Here is a 17,327-nt window from a genome sequence, read left to right on the forward strand (position 1 = left end):
GGCAGCTGGCCGCTCAGCTCCTACCTGGGTCACACACTCGGCAAGGCAGACACTGGCCCAGGCCGTTGGGGTGGGCGGTGTAGGTCTCCGGGGGGCAGGGTATGCACACCGTGCCCGTCAGCTCGCTGCAGGCTTGCTTCACATGGTAACCTGCAGCCCAGGGCATCCAGAGCTTCTTAGCCAAGGAGCCCACCCATCACACCCACCTGAGCCCCAAGCAGGTGTGACACCAACCATGAGGACTCTAGGGCGTGAGCTCTCCCCGGAACACACATGACCAAGGCCATGCCTTCTTTGGGGCAGGCTGGAAGTTCTGGCAGAACAGGGGGCCTCCTAGGACACCTGAGCCTGGCTCTGGCCCTGCCCCATCTGAGCCTCAGCCTCCAGCTGTCCCCCAGGGCCACACTTGGGTGGTAGAACAGCGAGTGTCCATGGTCAGAGGAGTTCGGGCTGCAGGGGACTGCCCTTGGGGCTTAAGCCATTTGCTGCCTGTGCCCCTGGACCAGGAGCTCCTTGCCACCCTCGGCTGTGGGCAGAGGACAGAGGCTCAGGGCAGGACGGAGCTGGGCTCCCGGGCTACTCCTACCTGGGCTACACTTGGGGCAGCACTCAGTGCCTGCCGGGTACTCCTCCTCTCTGCACAGCAGCTGGGAAGGGGCATTCCGTGGGGGCAGTAGAAGGAGACACAGGGTCTGGAGGAAGGGACAGGCATTGGAGGGGAGCTGCCCTGCCACCCCTGTGGGCTCTGCCAGGCTGGTCCCTATCCTCGGTATGTATCCCTCTACATGGTGGGGAAGAAGCAGCCTGGGGTTGGGTGGCCCTGGTAGAGCTCAGGGAATGACCTTGAGAGACCCTCACAGCCTCAAGTGGGGTGGAATGGGACACTCTTCCAGCCTCCATCCCCCTGCCTAACAATGTGGGATGCCGAGAACTAGGCGTCTGCCCCACAGGGACCCCATGCCTCCCTAAGGAGCCCTGCTGGACTGAACCCAGTCAGCCCAGCTGAACCCGCTGCCACTGGGAAGGTCACACCTTGGAGTGGGCAAACAGGCTGGCCAGGGCCTTGCAGGAGAGGGTAGTCCTGCTAGGATCCTGGGCTTATCCACCCCGGCAGGCAAGAAAGCCACCCAGGCAGGGTGGGCACAGACCCCTCTCAGGGCAAGGGCAGTGCCAGGGACCTGTGTCAGCTCTAGAAAGCTGAACAGATGAGGACAAAGGCCCATGTGAGCTTGGGACCCAGTCAGAGCCAAGTGCAGGGGCCTAGGGAGGTGACACAGCTGGGGGTGACTTTGGGGCTGGAGGGGGCTGGAAACATGGGGACAGAGAAGAGCTTGGGGTCTCACCAGCTTCAGGGCAGTGGCTCTAGGCACCTGGCTCCAGCAGGGAAGCCCCCAGCCTGGCAGAGGCTCCATGTCCCTGGTCAGGGCTCCTCAGGCCCCGAAGCCCCACCCGCAGGACTGGCCTTGGCTCTGGGACTCACAGTCTTCCTCATAACTGCCAACATCTGAAAGAGAAAGAGAAAGACACCCGCGGGTGCAGGTTCTGGCCCCAGAGGGCTTGCTGCCCAGCCCCCCAGCGCCTCTGCTCCTGTGCCCTGGGATAGGAGTCACAGGTCGGAGGGGCCGGGTAGTTTCCCAGCAGAGAAGGGAGGGTCTTAGCCCATGGAGGGGGCCCCTCTGGGGTCACATGGAGGCTCAGGGTGAGCCTGCAGTGGCAGGATTGGGCAGAGAGGTGGACAGTGCTGGGAAGGGGACCCGTCAGGCAGCCCATGGGACAGGAGCCTCGGAGCCACTGAGCCAGCCCAGAGAGTCCTCTCCCCCCAGAGCACACCTACCTTTCTGGGCCCACTTAGCTCCTGGAGACTGCCCAGCGACAGGAGCGTCAGGATTTCCTGTCGCTGGCCTCAGCCTCTGCCGGAGGGAGCTTCCTCCCCCAGGTCCCACCTCCACACCCACTCAGGGCTTCTCCCACCCCACCACTTCCTAGCCTGGACGCCCCGCAGGTTAACAGGCACGTTCCCGAGCCTGTTAGGGGTGATTTTCCACCAGAACCAGGGAGCAGGGTCCAGCCTTTGCTATCCCTGAGCACCCTAAGGGGCCCCCACCCGACCCTGGGAGGGAAGCAGACAAGGCAGTTCTTGCTCCCGTTTCAAAGATGTGGGTCGGGGGCTCAGAGCAGGTCAGGGCCTTGCCCCAGACTCCCTGGGAAACTGTTCACCAGGACCTGACCTCCCCACTGGGCTGCCCCACCCACTGCCACCCTCCAAGTGGGGGCTCATGAGAAGTAGCCCAGCAACACTTCAAGGTCCCTCATGTTCATGCCCACCTGATGGGCCCCAGCACCCTCTGCTGACCCCGTGAGGTTAATTAAAGGCGGCTCTCCATCTAACCAGACCAGAGGCCACTCAAGTGAGCCAATCTGCAGGACACTCGGCCCTGGCCGGACCTGGAGTCCCTTCCAGGTCTTGATTGGTCCGAGGTCCTTCTTTAGGGTCCAGCCCCAGGTCCTCCTGGTCCCAGAGGCATTCAGCACTATCTGCTGGACATGACAGAGCATATCCCCCTCACCCCTTTGTGCCTGAAGTCTGCAAGAGGACAGTCCACACAGTGGCCAGTCACAGAAAGTGGGAACAGAGCCCTGGGGACAGGGACACTGCCCAGGAATTTCCCAGCACCACTGGTTGTGGGCACTTGGGTCAGCTGGGGTGTCCAGATGTCCCCAGGAGGGCTCTCCCCTAGCAGAGAGCACACAGGCTGGCAGGACCACAGCCCCCAGTGTCCTCATGGTCACTGCCTAACTGCGAGAGGTGGAGGGAGGAACACCCAGGGGCTGAGGAGGGACAGGCAGGGGTGCACAGGGTGCGGGGGGCAGAGCAGACCTGCTGGGCCGAAGCTCTCCACCTGCTCAGAGGCCGAGGTGGGGTGGACAGAGCAGGGCGTGGCGCCCGTGAGACCCCCGCTCCCAGTCCCACCTCGCAGCTGGAGGCCCTAGGGGTGCCCTCCCCCACTGTTTCTCAGGCACTCGGCCCTGCACAGCACATGTGGGGGTTTCCAGTGGCGGAAGGGGCACCCCTGCTCCTCCATCCCCTGGGTGAGCCCTGGAGAGCACACAGTGGTTCTGGGCTGCAGGGACCCAGGCCTCCCGCCCAGCATACCCAGCAAGTACACCCTCAGAGACCATCTCATCTGCCATCACACCTGGAAAGGTGGGGAAACTGAGGCATGGAGAGGGACAGCGAGTTCAGCCCCTCTGGCTCTGCACCCACATGCCGGGCCCCAGGTGCCATCTGAGCTTTGACCTTTGCTTCGGTGCCACCGCCTCTGAAAGGCCTTCTCTGATTGTGGTTCAGACGGGAGCCTCGTGGGAGCGGCTGTCCCGGCCGCCCCTCCCCCCAGGTACAAACTCCAGCAGGAAGTGCAGGGCCGTCCCCAGCTCACCCACTCACTCACGCCTCAGCAGGCTTGTCCCAGTGCTTGTCCCACACTTGTCCCCAGCCAGGCTGTGCTCAGGGCTCTGAGGTCCTCGGTGACAGAAAGGAGGCCCACAGAGCAGGCTGGACCCAGCTCCTTCCTACCCCCCAGGCACCCACGTCCCTGGCTGTCACCTGCGGGGACTCCCCACCCCTTCAACCCTGGCCCACAGGAGTCAGCAGGGAGCGGTTGAGCCTGGGACTCCTCAGATCCACGTTCTGGTGGGTGGCACCAGAGTCCACTCCCCAGGCCCCTCCTTCCTTTGTCCATGTGACCTGAGGCCGCCAGGTCCCCTCTCTCGGTCCACAAGGATTCCTGCTGGACACCCACCTCAGCACACCCTCAGGGCTGGGCTGGGCAGCAGGGTATGTAGAGGACATCTGTGCACACCCCCAGTGCAGGTGGGAGCTGAGGCAGAGGCGGTGGCCACAGATGCCCGACGCAGACCTCACACCCAGGCTGGGCCTCTCCGCTCCCCACCCCGGCTTATGGTGGCAGCAGGAGTCCCGGCCCGCAGCCCCCAGGGCTGAGCCCCTACTGTCTGGCGCCTTCAGGGTGCTGCATCTCAGGTGTGTCATCCTCAGATCCAGCTTCCCGCAAGACAGTCTCCAGCGGCCTGTCTGGAAACCCCCGGTGACAGTTCCCCTTTCTTCTTGTAGGGAGAACCCGGGGAAATGTGTGTGGGCGGGAAGTGCTCAGAAGCCTGCTTGAGCCCAGTCCTGGAGGATGCGAGGACGGGGCCCAGCCCCCTCCCTCCTCTGCCTCGAGGCCACCTTGGCCTCCCCTGCTCTGTGCAAGCACGGGCTGGGTAGTGGGCCGAGGGACAGGCCTGGCTCCTCCCTCCGACCACTGTCCAGGGAGAGCAGAGTCTGAGGTCGCACTTCTCATCTGTGGCTCTGGAGTGAGCAGCTAATGCCCGTGGGGCTCTGGAGAGGAAAGAGGTGCCTTTGGGGACAAGGAGGGAGGGCTGCGGTTGAGCAGAGAGAGGTGCTGGGGTCCGTCCCTGCCGAGGCTCGACTTCAGCTGGGCCCCAGGAGGGATGCTCAGTGCCGGACGTGGCCAGAACGCTGACACCCTCCACGCTTGAGAGGCTTGGTTCAGCTCTCTATGCAGAGGAGGGAGCTCAGCCCTGTCCCGGTGGGAGGGTCCCAGCAGCCCAGGTGGGGTGGGGGGTGGGACTCCAGGATGTCCACAGTGGGTCCTCCAGCCCACGTGGTGGAGTGTAGGGTGGACAGAGAGGCTGACTCTGCACAAAGGGATCTGGGGTCAGGAGGCAGCTGAGAGCTCAGCAGCCTGGGACTTCCCAGCGGTCAGGCGCCTGCTTAGAAGCCCAGCCTGCTCCTCAGAGCGGAACGGGTGACGCGGGCGGGTTTCCAGCCCCATCCCCAGCTCGGAGCTCCAGCCCAGGGCATCGACCGCCGTCTCGGACGTCTCAGCTGCATCTCAAGCTCACCTCTTCAGGCCCTTGGTCCTTCCCCCTTGTCCTTGGCAGGAACTGGGAGCCAGGGACCCCATTGTGTTCTGCACCCACCCCCCTCGCCTGCCTATCCAGCCGCCTCTGAGCTCCAGGAACCTGCCTGTCGGACATGCCTCAAATCCTCTCCTTGCAGCCACACGGCCCTGACCCCAGCGTCGCCCCGGCCAGGCCCTGTCCCCACAAGGACCTTGTCAGCTGTGACTCTGACCACGCGCTGCCCTCTCCCTGACCCTCAGGGGCCTCTCAGCGGCCTCTCCACAGCTCCTGTCCCTCACCTCCCTGCTCGCTCCTCTGCTCCAGCCGCGCTGCCACACCCAGGTCAGGCCCGCATGCTCCCCTCAAGTGAGCGTCACACTGTCACCACCCGGTCAGGACACAGCCCAGAGCCTCGGTGCCAGCCACCACCCTCCTCTCTCGGAGGCGCCCTGCTCCTCAGCCACCCCCAGGCTCCGGGAGGAGGCGGTTCTGAACACAGGTGGAGGGACTGCAAGTGGCAGCAGAGGAGGGCTGGACAGGGGCTGGGCCAGGAGACAGCCACAGATGCCTCGGGGGCTTCAGGGTCCCCTGGGCTCGGAACTGGGCAGCTGCCCCTGGGGGTGGAGGAAGAGAAAGCAGCCACAGGAGGAGGGCGAGGCAGCGGTCGTGACCCCTGCTGACACCCCCACTCTGTCGGGGTACTGCGCACTGGGCAGCAATTTGGAGGTAAACAGGGAAGGTTTTTAAATCATTACACAGTTGGATCCAGGAAGACGCTCGCTGGAGCCAAGGGAAGCGTGCGGGAATGCCCACTGCCGCCCAGGGCAGCGCGGGACACTGGAGGCAGCCCGAGTTGCTGCGGAAGGGGAACTCGTCTCTTCACGCCCAGCCACGTGGAATTACAGGCGGGGTTTACCCTGCTGCCTCAAAAGCCAGAAACGGAAAAAGTGTGAGTCAACGGTTTTCAGAAATTGAGCAAGGTGGACGCGTGGTCGTGTGGTCCCGTGGTCCCGGGAGGAGCGTCACGAGTCCACAGAGCTCTGCTCCATCTTCACTGGAGAGGCCCAGGGCAGCCGGGGCAGTCCAGCGCGCCCCAGGGGTCCAGGAGCTCAGGACTGCTTAAGCGGAGTTCCAGAAAGGAGGGGACCACAGAGACCAGAAGCTGCCCTGGTCCCAGAGTCCCCCGAGCGCTCAGCCCCACGTGTGAAGCACCCAGCTCAAGTCTGGGGAGCCACAGAGCTGCCCGTCCCCAGGAACGCGGAGCAGCTCCAGCCACCAGCAGCCACCCTGGGGGGACCCTGGGGACCACTCAGGTGGCCAGTAGAGACCTCACAGAGGCCAGTCCTCAGAGATCAGCCAAACTGTCCCTAGAGCAAAAGTCACTGGAGATCTGCTCTCACAAACTTATTTGAAAACAACAACGACAAACAAACCAGCCACGGAATGTCAAGGTGAAGAGTTAACTGACAACACAGCCTTTAAAGGGAGCCCAGCCCGAGGCCCAGGTTATCAGGACAGAGAACACAGCGTTCATCACACGACCAGAACCACCCACAGACCAAAACCCAGGGAAATGTGACCCAAATGTCAGTAGAAATAGGTACTAAAATGACAGTGATGACAGAATTGTCAGACCAGGACCCTGAAATAACAATTAGAACAGACTTTGAAGGAAAAGGTAAATAAAATGAGAAATGGGAGTTATTAAAAAAGATCCCAGTAGAACTTGTAAAACCTGAAATGAAGAATACGCGAAACCAGGTGATCACACCTGTCCTCGCAGCAACTCAGGAGGCCAAGGCAGGAGGATCATGAGTTCTAGGCCAGCCTGGGCAACTGAGCCAGACCCTGTCTCAAAACACAAGATGAAAGGGGCTGGGGGTTCAGTGGCGGAGCACCCTGTGTTCAATCCAAAAAAAGACTCATACGCAGACATAAATTAATGCTGAGTGTGCGTATTCGTTTTTGAAGGCTGCTGTAACAAAACCCCCAGGCGGGTGGCTTGGAGAGGGTGTCGTTTATCTTCTTGCAGTTCTGGAAGCCAGAGGTCCAGGATGCAGCTCAGCAGGGCTATGTGTCCTGATGCTGCCTGCTCCCTGCGTCCCTGTGTCTGTGTCCCACTTTCCACTTCTCTCTGGGACCAGTCCTTATGGCCCCAGGGAGCATGTGACCTGTTTGATCTTCATCACCTCTCTCAAGTCCCCACCTCTTAGGGCAGCCCCTGCCCCCGGCTCTCCTGTTCAAGCCTCCACCTGCCAACACCCCTCAGCCCTTAGCAGAGGGGTCAGTCACAGTGTGGACATCCAGGGTGACATCAGCCAGTGTGAAGCTGCAGAAATAGAACCGTCCAAGATGAACTTCAAACGGAAGAAACAAACAGCCCCTGGACAAGGTCAGGCATGGAACAGGATGGACCCGGAGGCCCCCAGGGGAAGAGCCAGGGAAGGGAGGGAAACTACTCGCAACAATAGTAGCAGGGATTTTTCTAAATTACACGAAACCTACAAACCCTCCAGCCAAGGACAAATACAAAGGAATGCACAGCCAGACAGGTGACGGTCAAGCAGAGATGAGGCCATGGTAGATTCCCCCAAGACCACAGACCACCTTGGAATTCTGCACACGGTGCACCAACTTGTCAAGATGCAGCAAAATGAGGACCGATGACTCGGATTTCACAACTCAGGCGGACTGAGGCGTCACCTGCAGGCATTCATTGCAAGTGAATGGACTTTCTTCAAACACCAGCGAGTTGCAACAGAAACACTGCTAAGCTAGGCTTTATCAAGATTAAAGACCTCTGCTCTCCGAAGTATGTTAAAGAAATTAAAGGCAAACCACACTGAGGGGGAATCCAGTACATAAATCTTGTATCCAAAAGACATATTTTTAAAACAATCTTATAGTTCAATGAAAAGACAAATGTTAGTCAGCTTTTCATTACTCTAACAAAATACCTAAGATAATCATCTTAAAAAGAGGAAAGGTTTGTTCTGGTTGGAAGCTTCAGTTCATGGTTGATTGACCATGTTGCTTTGGGCCTGTGGTGAGACAGTGCGTCACGGCATGAACACCTAGCAGGGAAAGTTTCTCAGTTCATGGACTCTTCGAAGCAAAGAGAGAGAAAGGAAAGACTGGGTCTCCAAATCCCCCTCTACAGCACATCTTCAGCAACCTAACCATCTCCTAGTAGGTCTACCTCCTAAAGGTCCCACCTCCTACTGTTGGCACTACCCTGAGGACCAAGCCTTGAACCTTTGGGGGACATTGCAGGTCCAAACAGACCAGTTTGGTTTTGGTTTTTTTGTTGTTGTTGTTTAAATAGGCAAAGGGTTTGACTTAGGACAAAGGGCTCATGACCAGGCTCCACGTCACTGGTGAGGAAGGAAATAGAAATCAAAGCTGCAATGACACAGCATGGCACACATCAGAATGACTGAGGGTCACAGGGTGTGGAGTGGGGGAGCTCCAGGTGCACTCGAGGGGCTGCAGAGAGATGTTCTGGCAACTCTTGCAGACGCGCCTTCCGCCTGAGCCAGTAACTCCACTCCTCACCTGCAACCAAGTAAAACGAATAAGCTGTTGGAAGGAGTCTGCAGCATCTTAGTTCCTAATTACCGAGAACTGGAAACCAGCCCAGTGCCCAGCAGCAGGGGACGGGTTAGCCACTGCCCTGCTGCCCGGCCATGCTGGTGAAACTGCAGGGGCACAACCAGGGAGAGGCAGGCAGAACCAGGTGCTGCGCGGGGCGGGCCACGGCTGGGAGGGACCGAGCCAGCAGACCTGTGCCCGTGGCACTGGAGGCTGCAGGTGCCACCCACGGGGCAGGGCCGGCTCCTCCCGAGGCCCTCCCTGTGCGCCCAGGGCACCTTCCATGTGCTCTGGTGTGTCCTCACCTCTTGAAGGGCACCAGCACCCCCCAGATAGCCTCTCTCTGCCTCAACCCCGCTCCTTACAGGCCCCATCTTCATACGCCCTGGGCCAAGGGCATGAGTTTGCGGGAACACACTTCAGCCCATGCTGTCTCCAGCCAGAACCCAAGTTCCCCGTGGACAGGGCTTGGACGCAGGGCCTCCCTCCGGCAGAGTGCCTCCAGGTACCCAGGTGCTCCTTCTCCTGCTGACCAGGGCAGGTTGCCTGGCTGAAGGGGCCTGCACATACACACACCCGAGGGGGAGACAGCAGCTCCCTTGAAGGTCTGTGAAAGGTGGCACATGCCTGAACGCTGGCCTCTGTCCTGAGGTCGCTGGCCAGCCTCCCAGGCAGGTGGAGGGGCGTCAACCAGGCTGTCTACTTTCAATTCCACCTCGTTTGAATATGGTGAGAAATGTCTTCTCAAGAGCTAGGCAAGCGTGCCTGGCCGTGAGGACCGGCAGCCCCAGGGGATGCACAACTTCCCCATTAGGGCTTGGTCAGCTGCACAGCCCACTCCCAGGAGGCCCTGGACAGGAGGTCCTCAGATGCACAGGGTGGGCTGAGGTTAGGGAGGCTGGTGGGGTTGTAGCGGGGTTGATGAGGAAGTTCTGGAGATGGACAGTGGGGTGGCCGTGCACTCCAGTGGGCTTCAGAATATTCAGGCTTGGGGGTGCTAGACAGCTGGTCCTCTTCTTCATGGACTGAGCTGGAGGAGTCTGACACGGTGTGCCCTGGGGATGCTCTGGACCCACCAGTCACTCACCTGGGCCTGCCAACTATGCCCAGCCCGCCAAGGCCACCCTTGTGTCCCTGTGAGAGAAGAATTCCCATGAGCATGTTCAGTGCTTCCAGAACAAGGACCGGAACCCCCACCCTGGGAGTGTCTGGGCTCAGGGGTGCTGTGTGACTCCAGAAGAGCCGCCTGAGCCCTGAGCAGAGTGGGCTTCCTGCAGGCGGCGCTGCTCTGCTCCTCCCCAGGCCGGTATTCTGTGTTCCCAGTAAGGTGCTCAGACTGTCCCTGAACAAGATATTGTCAAACTGGGCATGTGGCCTCACCTGTGATCCAGTGACTCAGGAGGCCAGTGACTCAGGAGGCCAGTGACTCAAAAGGTTGAGGCCAGCCTCAGCAACTTAACAAGATCCTGTCTCAAAAGTAAAAAAAAATAAAATAAAAAGGGCTGAGGCTGTAGGTTGCCCAGGACGGACAAGGCTGGGTTCAATCCCCAGTACCATTAAAAAAAAAAAAAAAAAAAAATCTATCGTCAAGACCTCCAGCACTGCTGCAGATGGCAGATGAGCTTCCTGGAGCCCTGGCCTGCCATGCGACCAACCACCCACTGACCAGGAAAGCAGAGCACTCAGGAAGCCAGGGCTGAAACCGGCAGTCCAGCCCTGGCGCTGAGCAGAGGCCCCAAGCGTGGCTGGGCAGGGGAGGAGCCACCTGCCCCAGGCACCTGGCAGTGGCTGCCCCATGGAATGTCTGCCCCCCATCCTGACAAGGGGACATGGGTGGCCCCCAGTGAGCCCTTAGGTCAGGGCTCCTCAGGCCCCAGGAACCTTGCTCTGCCAAGCCCACGTTCACGCAGCACCTCCCACATGCTAGATAATGGGGCACAGGATGGCTGCCAGGCTCCTCCGCCCTCAGGGGAGAGACATGGAATGGGTCAGTGTGGGCAGGCACGTGGGGAGGCACCCTTAACTGAGTGGGTGCGGCTCAGGTCCTGGGAGCTGGAACCCCGCCTGACATAAAGCACAGGGGCACCAACAGGACGGCCACAGACAGCTCAGGTGGCCACCCACTGCTGCCCCCACCTAGCCTGAGGCCTCAGCCAGGCCACAACCTGGGAGGGGACCTCCAGGGGACCTGGGGTTTTCCCAGACAGATAACTTCCCATCTGGGTCTCCGCCTCCCGGACCAACTTCCCAGAACCTGCGGAAATACCCGCCCAGACCTGGGTTTCCTGCTGTCCCCATCACCACCCTCAGACAGATGCCACAGTGCGACCACTGGTGGCTGCTGAGAACCATGCAGCTGGGGTAGACAGTCCTGGAGCGGGTCCACCTGCAGCTGCCCAGTGAGAAAGTCCAGACCTCCTGTCCTCCCTGCACAGGTTGCAGGACCAGGCCAGCAGCCACCAGGGGCAGCAAAACCCGCCCTGGCTCCCCAGCTGTCAGACCAGGAGTTCCTTGGCGTGGTTTCCGTGTTGGGCATGGGATGGCCCCCACTCTGCATACCGTTAAGAATGTTGCCCTCCTCCAACCCACCCAGGGGGGAATGCAAGGGCTACTCTGGGTCCTGGGCTTCAGCTGGGGACACTGAGCAAGGCCAGGAAGTTGGAGAAGGCAGTGCTTACACAGGGAATGAGGGGAAGGGAGAGACAGTGTCAGCTTGTGTTGGGTAAACCAAGTCTCCTCCAACACACCCTGGGAGAGAAGGAATGATCCCAACTCAGAGCATCCCTGAGCGTCTTCCTGGTCATTGGAATCCAGGGTGTGTGGTGCTGGGCCTTGACCACAGGACCAGGGATGAGGCCAGCAGGGCAGGGGTCCAGCCCAGGAAGCCCTTGTCACAGGGTCACCAGGGTATGGGCAGGGATCCCCGCCTCAGAGGTTGCAGGCAGCTTCAGCAGGGATGAGAGATTCAGGCAGAGGCTGCAGATGAGTACCTTTATTCAAACTCCATGATGCACAGCTCTGAGACAGCATGCACACATCCCTCAGGACCCAGCAGACAGCGGCTGCAGCCCCGGGGTACAGCACTTCCCACCCAGCCCCCAGGGACCTGTCTGGGAAGGCTGCCCTCCCAGAGGGCCGGCCCAGCTGCCCTGCAGACACAGCTCGACAGTCTGCAGTCTTCAGAGCAGACCAAGCCCAGCCAGGACCCCTTCCTTCCACATGCAGTCTGTCGTCCTGAGAACCGCTGTGCACCTGTATACACATGCACTGCTCCCCCCCTGCCCTGAAGCTGGACAGGAAATGGGGCGGGGGGGGGGGGGGCGTGCAGCAAAATTGCTACTGCTAGAGAAGCCATGCCCCAGGCCCTCTCCCTTGATTCCAGGGACCTGGCGCCATGGTCACCAGCTCGCCGCCTGGTTCCCTGCGGCAGAGGCTGCTCCAACGCACTGCTCAGGGGCCCGCCAGGGTCTCTTCGGCCAGTCTCCTTCCGCGCTCCTTCCGTGCAAGAAGGCTAGAAGGCTCGCGGCGGGCAGGCTACAGAGCGAAGGGGGCCGGTGAGCGCCCTGCCGCCTGGGCGACCCCCGCCACCACCCTCCGCCAGTCCGGGTGCGGGGATCACCCGGGACGCTGCTCCTCGGTCAGCTCAAGCTGGGATGGCGCGCGAGAACTCCAGCAGGAAGGGCAGCAGGCGGGCAGGAGGGCCGGAGGACCCTGCCGGTCCCGCGGTGCTGCCGGCGCTGCCACGCGCTGGACCACTCTTCACTCAGGAGGCCGCCTTGCCCGCTCGCGGGTTGCGAGGGCCGCGGGAAAGCGGCGGCGGCCAGAGGGGAAAGGCTCTTTATAGGTCCAGAGGCTGCGGGAGGTGGGGAGGGCGGGGGACGCGGAGGCTTTCTCACGCCCGGCAGCCAATCGGTGGCCAGGGAAGGACGACACCCCCTCCCCAGCTGGGTTGGAATAATGATGCGCCCCGCCCCTGATGCGGGAGTGGGTGAGGCGGCTGGGGGACACGTGGGTCACTGTCTGGGAGGCTCCCTGCCAGGAGTCCAGCCTTCCAGCCCCCCGCTGGTGTCCCAGTGGTCTTGCAGACTGGACTGTGCTGGCACAGAGAACAGGGGAAGTGGTCATCCCTAGGGGCCTGCTTCCAGAGCAGCGCCTTCCGTGTGCCCCCAGCTTTCTGCAGGATGAGCATCCCACTGACCTTTATCTGTCCATCTGACCTCTCCTCCACACTCAGTCCTCTGGGGTCTCTCTCGGCTTCTTATATCTGACCCTCTTCCCAGCTAGCCAGAGACAGTCCCAGAAATGTCCAAGATGGGATGTTTTACACCAGACCCTGCAAATAGAGGCTAGGACCGTGGCTCCCAGACTCCCCCTGCTCCTCCTGCACTCTGACAGTCCAGGCCCATCAGCCACCTCCTCCGAGAAGCCCCCCTTTGCCTCCCTCCTCCAGACTGGTCCTCTTTTCTCCCCCCCCCCCCCTTTCTTTTTTGTGGCGCTGGGTTTGAACCTAGGACCTTGCACATGCTAGGCAAGTGTACTACCACTGAGCTTCACCCCCAGCCCTTTTTATTCCCAGACAGGGTCTCACTAAGTTGCCAAGGTGACCTGGAATTTTGATCCTCCTGCCTCAGCCTTCAGAGTGGCTAGGATCACAGGCGTGCACCAACACACCCAGCTTTGGTCTTCATACTCTAAGGTCGTCACCGACCTGATAGCTAATTCCTGGGAGCAGGGACCCCGGAGCCCCGCTGCAGCCCCTCTCATGAACTGGTAACTCAAACAGCTGGCCTCAGAGGGCCTCTTCCACTAGCCCAGGAAGGGGCAGTGGGCCATCCCACATCTCAAATGAGGAAGCTGAGATGGAGGGAGGAGGCCTTGCCCAGGTCTCAGACCGACCGTGTCCCTCTCTGTCCCTCACGTTGAGTGGCGGGGTGCGCTGCTGGGTGGCTAGGAGTGGGAGTGAGTGGCAGGCGTGGCAGGCCAGGCTTGGGAGCAAGGGGTGTGCCAGCAGTTTGACGCGCCAGCAAGGAGGCCCTCACGGCCAACTAGTCTGGCTTGGGGGTGGCCAGGTAGCCTGTGGCTGCCGCTCTGCTGGCCCCGCCCACCTGGAGACCCTGAATGGCCAGGCGCCTTTTGTGGGAGAGCAGCTGGCGCCGGGCCTTTATGTGGGGCTGTGGGAAAGTCCCTGAGCCAGCCTCTCACAGCCTCTCAAAAGCTGGGATTATCTCTGGGCCTGCAGGACACCCTGTCAAGGACCACCCCCCAGCCAGGGTGGGGGCAGAGGCACCTCAGAGGTCCTATCCACCAAGCTCTGGCCCCAGCTTGGCCAGGAAGGGTTCCCTGATGGAGCGACCCTCCAGCACCGCACTCCCTGCCCCACTGTTCCAGCTGCCCCAGCTCAGGAATGCCCACAGGGCAGGCAAGGCTGCCCAACCCACCTGACAGGCCAGGTTTGGCCCTCGGGAGTAGTACCCAACCCCCAATGCCATGTGTCCACGGCCAGGAAAGCCCAAGGCAGGTCCAGCCTGTGGTCAGACATGAGATGCTCAGGGCTGGAGACCTGGCAGGAAACTACAAATTTATTTAGCTCCTACTGCATACAAGCTGAACAGAATGTACATCTCTCTGCTCAGAGTCTTGAGAGAGGCACGACCACACTGAGCTGCCTGTCTGAGGTCACTCTGGCCTTGCCCTGACCCCTTGTCAGACCCCAGGCAGCCCAGAACCTGGACCTGGATCACCCACCAGGAAACCGAAGCAGAGGGAGGTAAAAGCAGAGGCTTGGCGGTGCCTGGGGCTGGGGCTGCAGTCTGCCCTGAACCCTCTGTGTACCCTCGGTACAGTGCTCGCAGCCCTCCCTGTGGCAGCGAGTGGCAGGGGTGTCCCCTAGCACTGCTCTCACACCTCGCCAAGTCAGGACAGAGCGAGAGGGGACAGCAGGGCTGTGGGAACAGGAAGGCACTGGAGGGCCAGATGTGGGGCCTGGCCCCACTGGGGTTGCTGGGAGCCTGAAAGGCCTCCTGGGGGGAGCCCCCACCCTGCCCACTGGGAGGACTGCTCCCCAGATGGCCTCTGGGGCCAGGAGCTCAGCACACAAAGCCCAGGCAGCCCCATGGCGAATGGGTTTGTAGCCGCACACGCGCCTTTTGTGTAAGATGAATGTACACAGCAGGGGGCGGGTGTGGGAACCCACCCTGAGCAGGCCTCCCGCCCAAATCCCCTCTGGAAGAGGGCAGGCCTCCGTGCCTGCCTGGAAGGCACGCAGAGCTAGGACTGGGTGTCGGCCTGGGCACCCCTGGTCCCGACAGCGTGGCCTCAGACTGACCAGGCTCCACGGCCTCAGGCACCACCTAGGCCCCCTCCTCTCCGTCTCACAGAAAAGTAGGGCCCAGGGGGCTGGCAAGGGCTACTCGCGTCCTCTAAGCTGGCCCTAGGGTGAGGTGGGCTGCCCAGTGGGTGGGGAGTGCTGGAAACTACCTCAGGGTTCCTGGGGGGAACAGAACCTTCTGGAACCTGCCCGGCACCTTCAAGGTCAGAGGTGGTCACTTGTGGGGTGCCACATTCCGCCCCAGCTTGAGGCGAGGGCCCACCTCTGTCCTGGGGATAAGGCAAGAGGTAAAGGTGGGGTCCCTGCTGGGTCTGAGGAGTAAACAGAGTGGGCTGGACTCAGAGCCCCCTCCTCTGCCCCAGGCTTCCTGCACTTCTCGCACCCCAGCTCCCTCCCTGCTGGACTGGCTGGGGTCACCCTCCACCCCAGCACTCAGCTTCCAGCTGGCCGGCCTGGCTGATCTTAAGGCAGTTCCCAGCCTCGGTGGGTCACTGGACGGATCCCTACGCAAATATGGGTGGGGGGGCACCATGCTTTTTATGGAGGGTGGCAGAATCCAGGGTGAGGAGCAGCTCAGAGGTAGCCATGAGGCCTTTGGGTTGCAGCAGCTGATTATACCTGAATGTGGGGCCTAAGAGGACCCAGGGACTCCAATGGTGGGTCAGTTACCTGGAGGAGGGCTGAGAGGCCCTTTTGAGCTGTGGGACTCCAGAATGGGAAGTCCCTTTTCTGCAGAGTGTTGGAACCCCTGGTGTACTGCCCCCGCCAGCCTGTCCTCATCTGCCAGGATCCCAGCTCTGTAGTTGTCCAGCAGGGATAGGAGGACCCTCTTGCCTATGAGTCTCTGCCATCTAGGTGTTGGGGGGCCCAGGAGGTCATAGATGGGTGCTCAGGCCTCATGTCTCCAAAAAGCACTTATCCCTGATCCCCCAGCTCCTCCCCTTTCCTCAGGGTCAAGGGTGCCCACCTGCCCCTCCCCAGAGTCCACTCCAGTCACCTTGACTTCTTGGGGTCTCACTTTACCTGCCTGTGCAATGGACGTGATGATGCTGAGCCTCCAGAGGTGGCCACTCCACTCAGATGGACTCCACACCAGCCCCAGCAGGGGAATTGGGCAAGCGGCCCAGAGTGGGCAGGGAGGGTGAGGACCGCCCCTCCCACTGCCCCTGCCTTTTCCCGCCTTTGGCAGAGGGGAATGGCCTGGCCTGCTCCGACTAGCTCTTATCCACAGATGCTGACATTTTAATTGCATCCCGTTTTACATGTCAGAAAATACCATTCTGCTTTGGATGTTTGTTATTTTTAATGTACCAGCCTTCTTGGGGTTGGTACAAGTCGCAGGGGCCCTGGTGCTCGCCTGCCGGGAAGCTCTACCTGTATCAACTCATTTGACTCCCCCAAACCTACTGAGGGTCCTGCCATTGTCACCACTTGGCAGGTCAAGAAACCGAGGCCGAGGCCGGTGAAGCCCCTGCCCACGGCGCACGGCGCACGGCGGGGTCCCCGGGAGCCCTCCCGGCCGGGCCTGCGGTTCCCACACTGCGCGGGAAGCGTGCCTGCGCCGCGGCATTAGTGCCGGGCCTGCCTCTGAATGAACGGGGGCGGCGGCGGGGCGCGCGGGGGGGCGACTCCCAAAGACCATCTGGCTCCGCGTTATAATAGAGCAATAAAGGGCTCGTCTGCCTTTCAGGGGGTGGGAACGAGCTGCTCTCTGACACCGCGGGGTTTTTAACCAGCTTGGGATGGCGACCCGGCCCTGCCCCGGCGCGCGGGGGGCGGGCGGCCAGGCGCGGCCACGTGGGCCGGCGGCCCTAATCCGCGCTCCGTGAGAGCCCGCAACCCCCGCTTTCCCACCGCCGCCTCCGCACGCCACGAGCCCACCCCACGGGGCCCGCGCGTCCCCGCTGCCACCAGGGCAGCGGACTGTACTCAGAAGCCGAGGCCCTGGAGGCCGGAGTTGGTGGAGGCTGGCGGAGGCTGGCGTCTGTTTCCCCGGGGTGTGGAGCCCAGGCCCTTCGGAACTTGGGCGGGAGAAGCTGGGGATTTTGAAGTCTAGCCTGGGATTTCGGGGCTGCAGTGCATGGGGATATCCCCACGGGCAGAAGGAGACTCTGAGCTTCAGAAACGCGCTTCCCAGCCTCATGGCTGCCCCAGTGGCCCTGGAGTGGATGGAGCACCTTGGTCAGGGCCTAGGGGGTGCCAGCCCCAACCCCACCAGACCTGGAGGCGCCAGGCTCAGAGGCCATTGGGCGGTGGATTGCTAACCTGGGTGCCCTCACAGGGTCTCTGACATGGGGAACTTTGGGGTTGAGGCTGCTGGAGGTGCCCTGCCTGGTCCCAAGCCCCAGGCCCCAGATGGAGCCTCACCTTCATCAGATAAGCAAAGGGACCTAGGGGATGGAGCACCCTCTAGGCAGGTGACTGTCCTGGTCACCCTCAACTCAGCCATGAGTGGACTCACTGTCCCCCTCTGTCCCTGGGAACA

At 61.4% G+C, this 17,327-nt stretch overlaps 1 protein-coding gene across 14 annotated transcripts in view; it reads right to left on the reverse strand.

Moving 5' to 3' along the window:
- The window catches only part of Tnfrsf14 (TNF receptor superfamily member 14), a 32,082-nt gene that overhangs the window by 5,205 nt on the left and 9,550 nt on the right, over nucleotides 1-17,327 (reverse strand). For 4 of the 14 annotated variants that reach the window (XM_047555315.1, XM_047555306.1, XM_047555298.1 and 1 more), the window contains exons 1-4: nucleotides 1,835-1,974; nucleotides 1,344-1,504; nucleotides 584-692; nucleotides 25-150 (exon numbers count right to left, since the gene is read on the reverse strand). In XM_047555315.1, the coding sequence (XP_047411271.1) occupies nucleotides 25-150; nucleotides 584-692; nucleotides 1,344-1,412 (304 nt within the window). In that variant the 5' untranslated portion in view covers nucleotides 1,413-1,504; nucleotides 1,835-1,974. Of the gene's footprint in view, nucleotides 1-24; nucleotides 151-583; nucleotides 693-1,343; nucleotides 1,505-1,834; nucleotides 1,975-2,325; nucleotides 3,077-3,154; nucleotides 3,398-3,437; nucleotides 3,678-3,800; nucleotides 4,015-5,222; nucleotides 5,297-17,327 lie in introns of those variants that run through there. The other 10 variants (XM_047555268.1, XM_047555236.1, XM_047555276.1 and 7 more) reach the window with 10 other exon arrangements.

The sequence above is a fragment of the Sciurus carolinensis genome, chromosome 1 (genome assembly GCF_902686445.1).
Source record: "Sciurus carolinensis chromosome 1, mSciCar1.2, whole genome shotgun sequence".
Taxonomy (NCBI): Eukaryota; Metazoa; Chordata; class Mammalia; order Rodentia; family Sciuridae; genus Sciurus; species Sciurus carolinensis.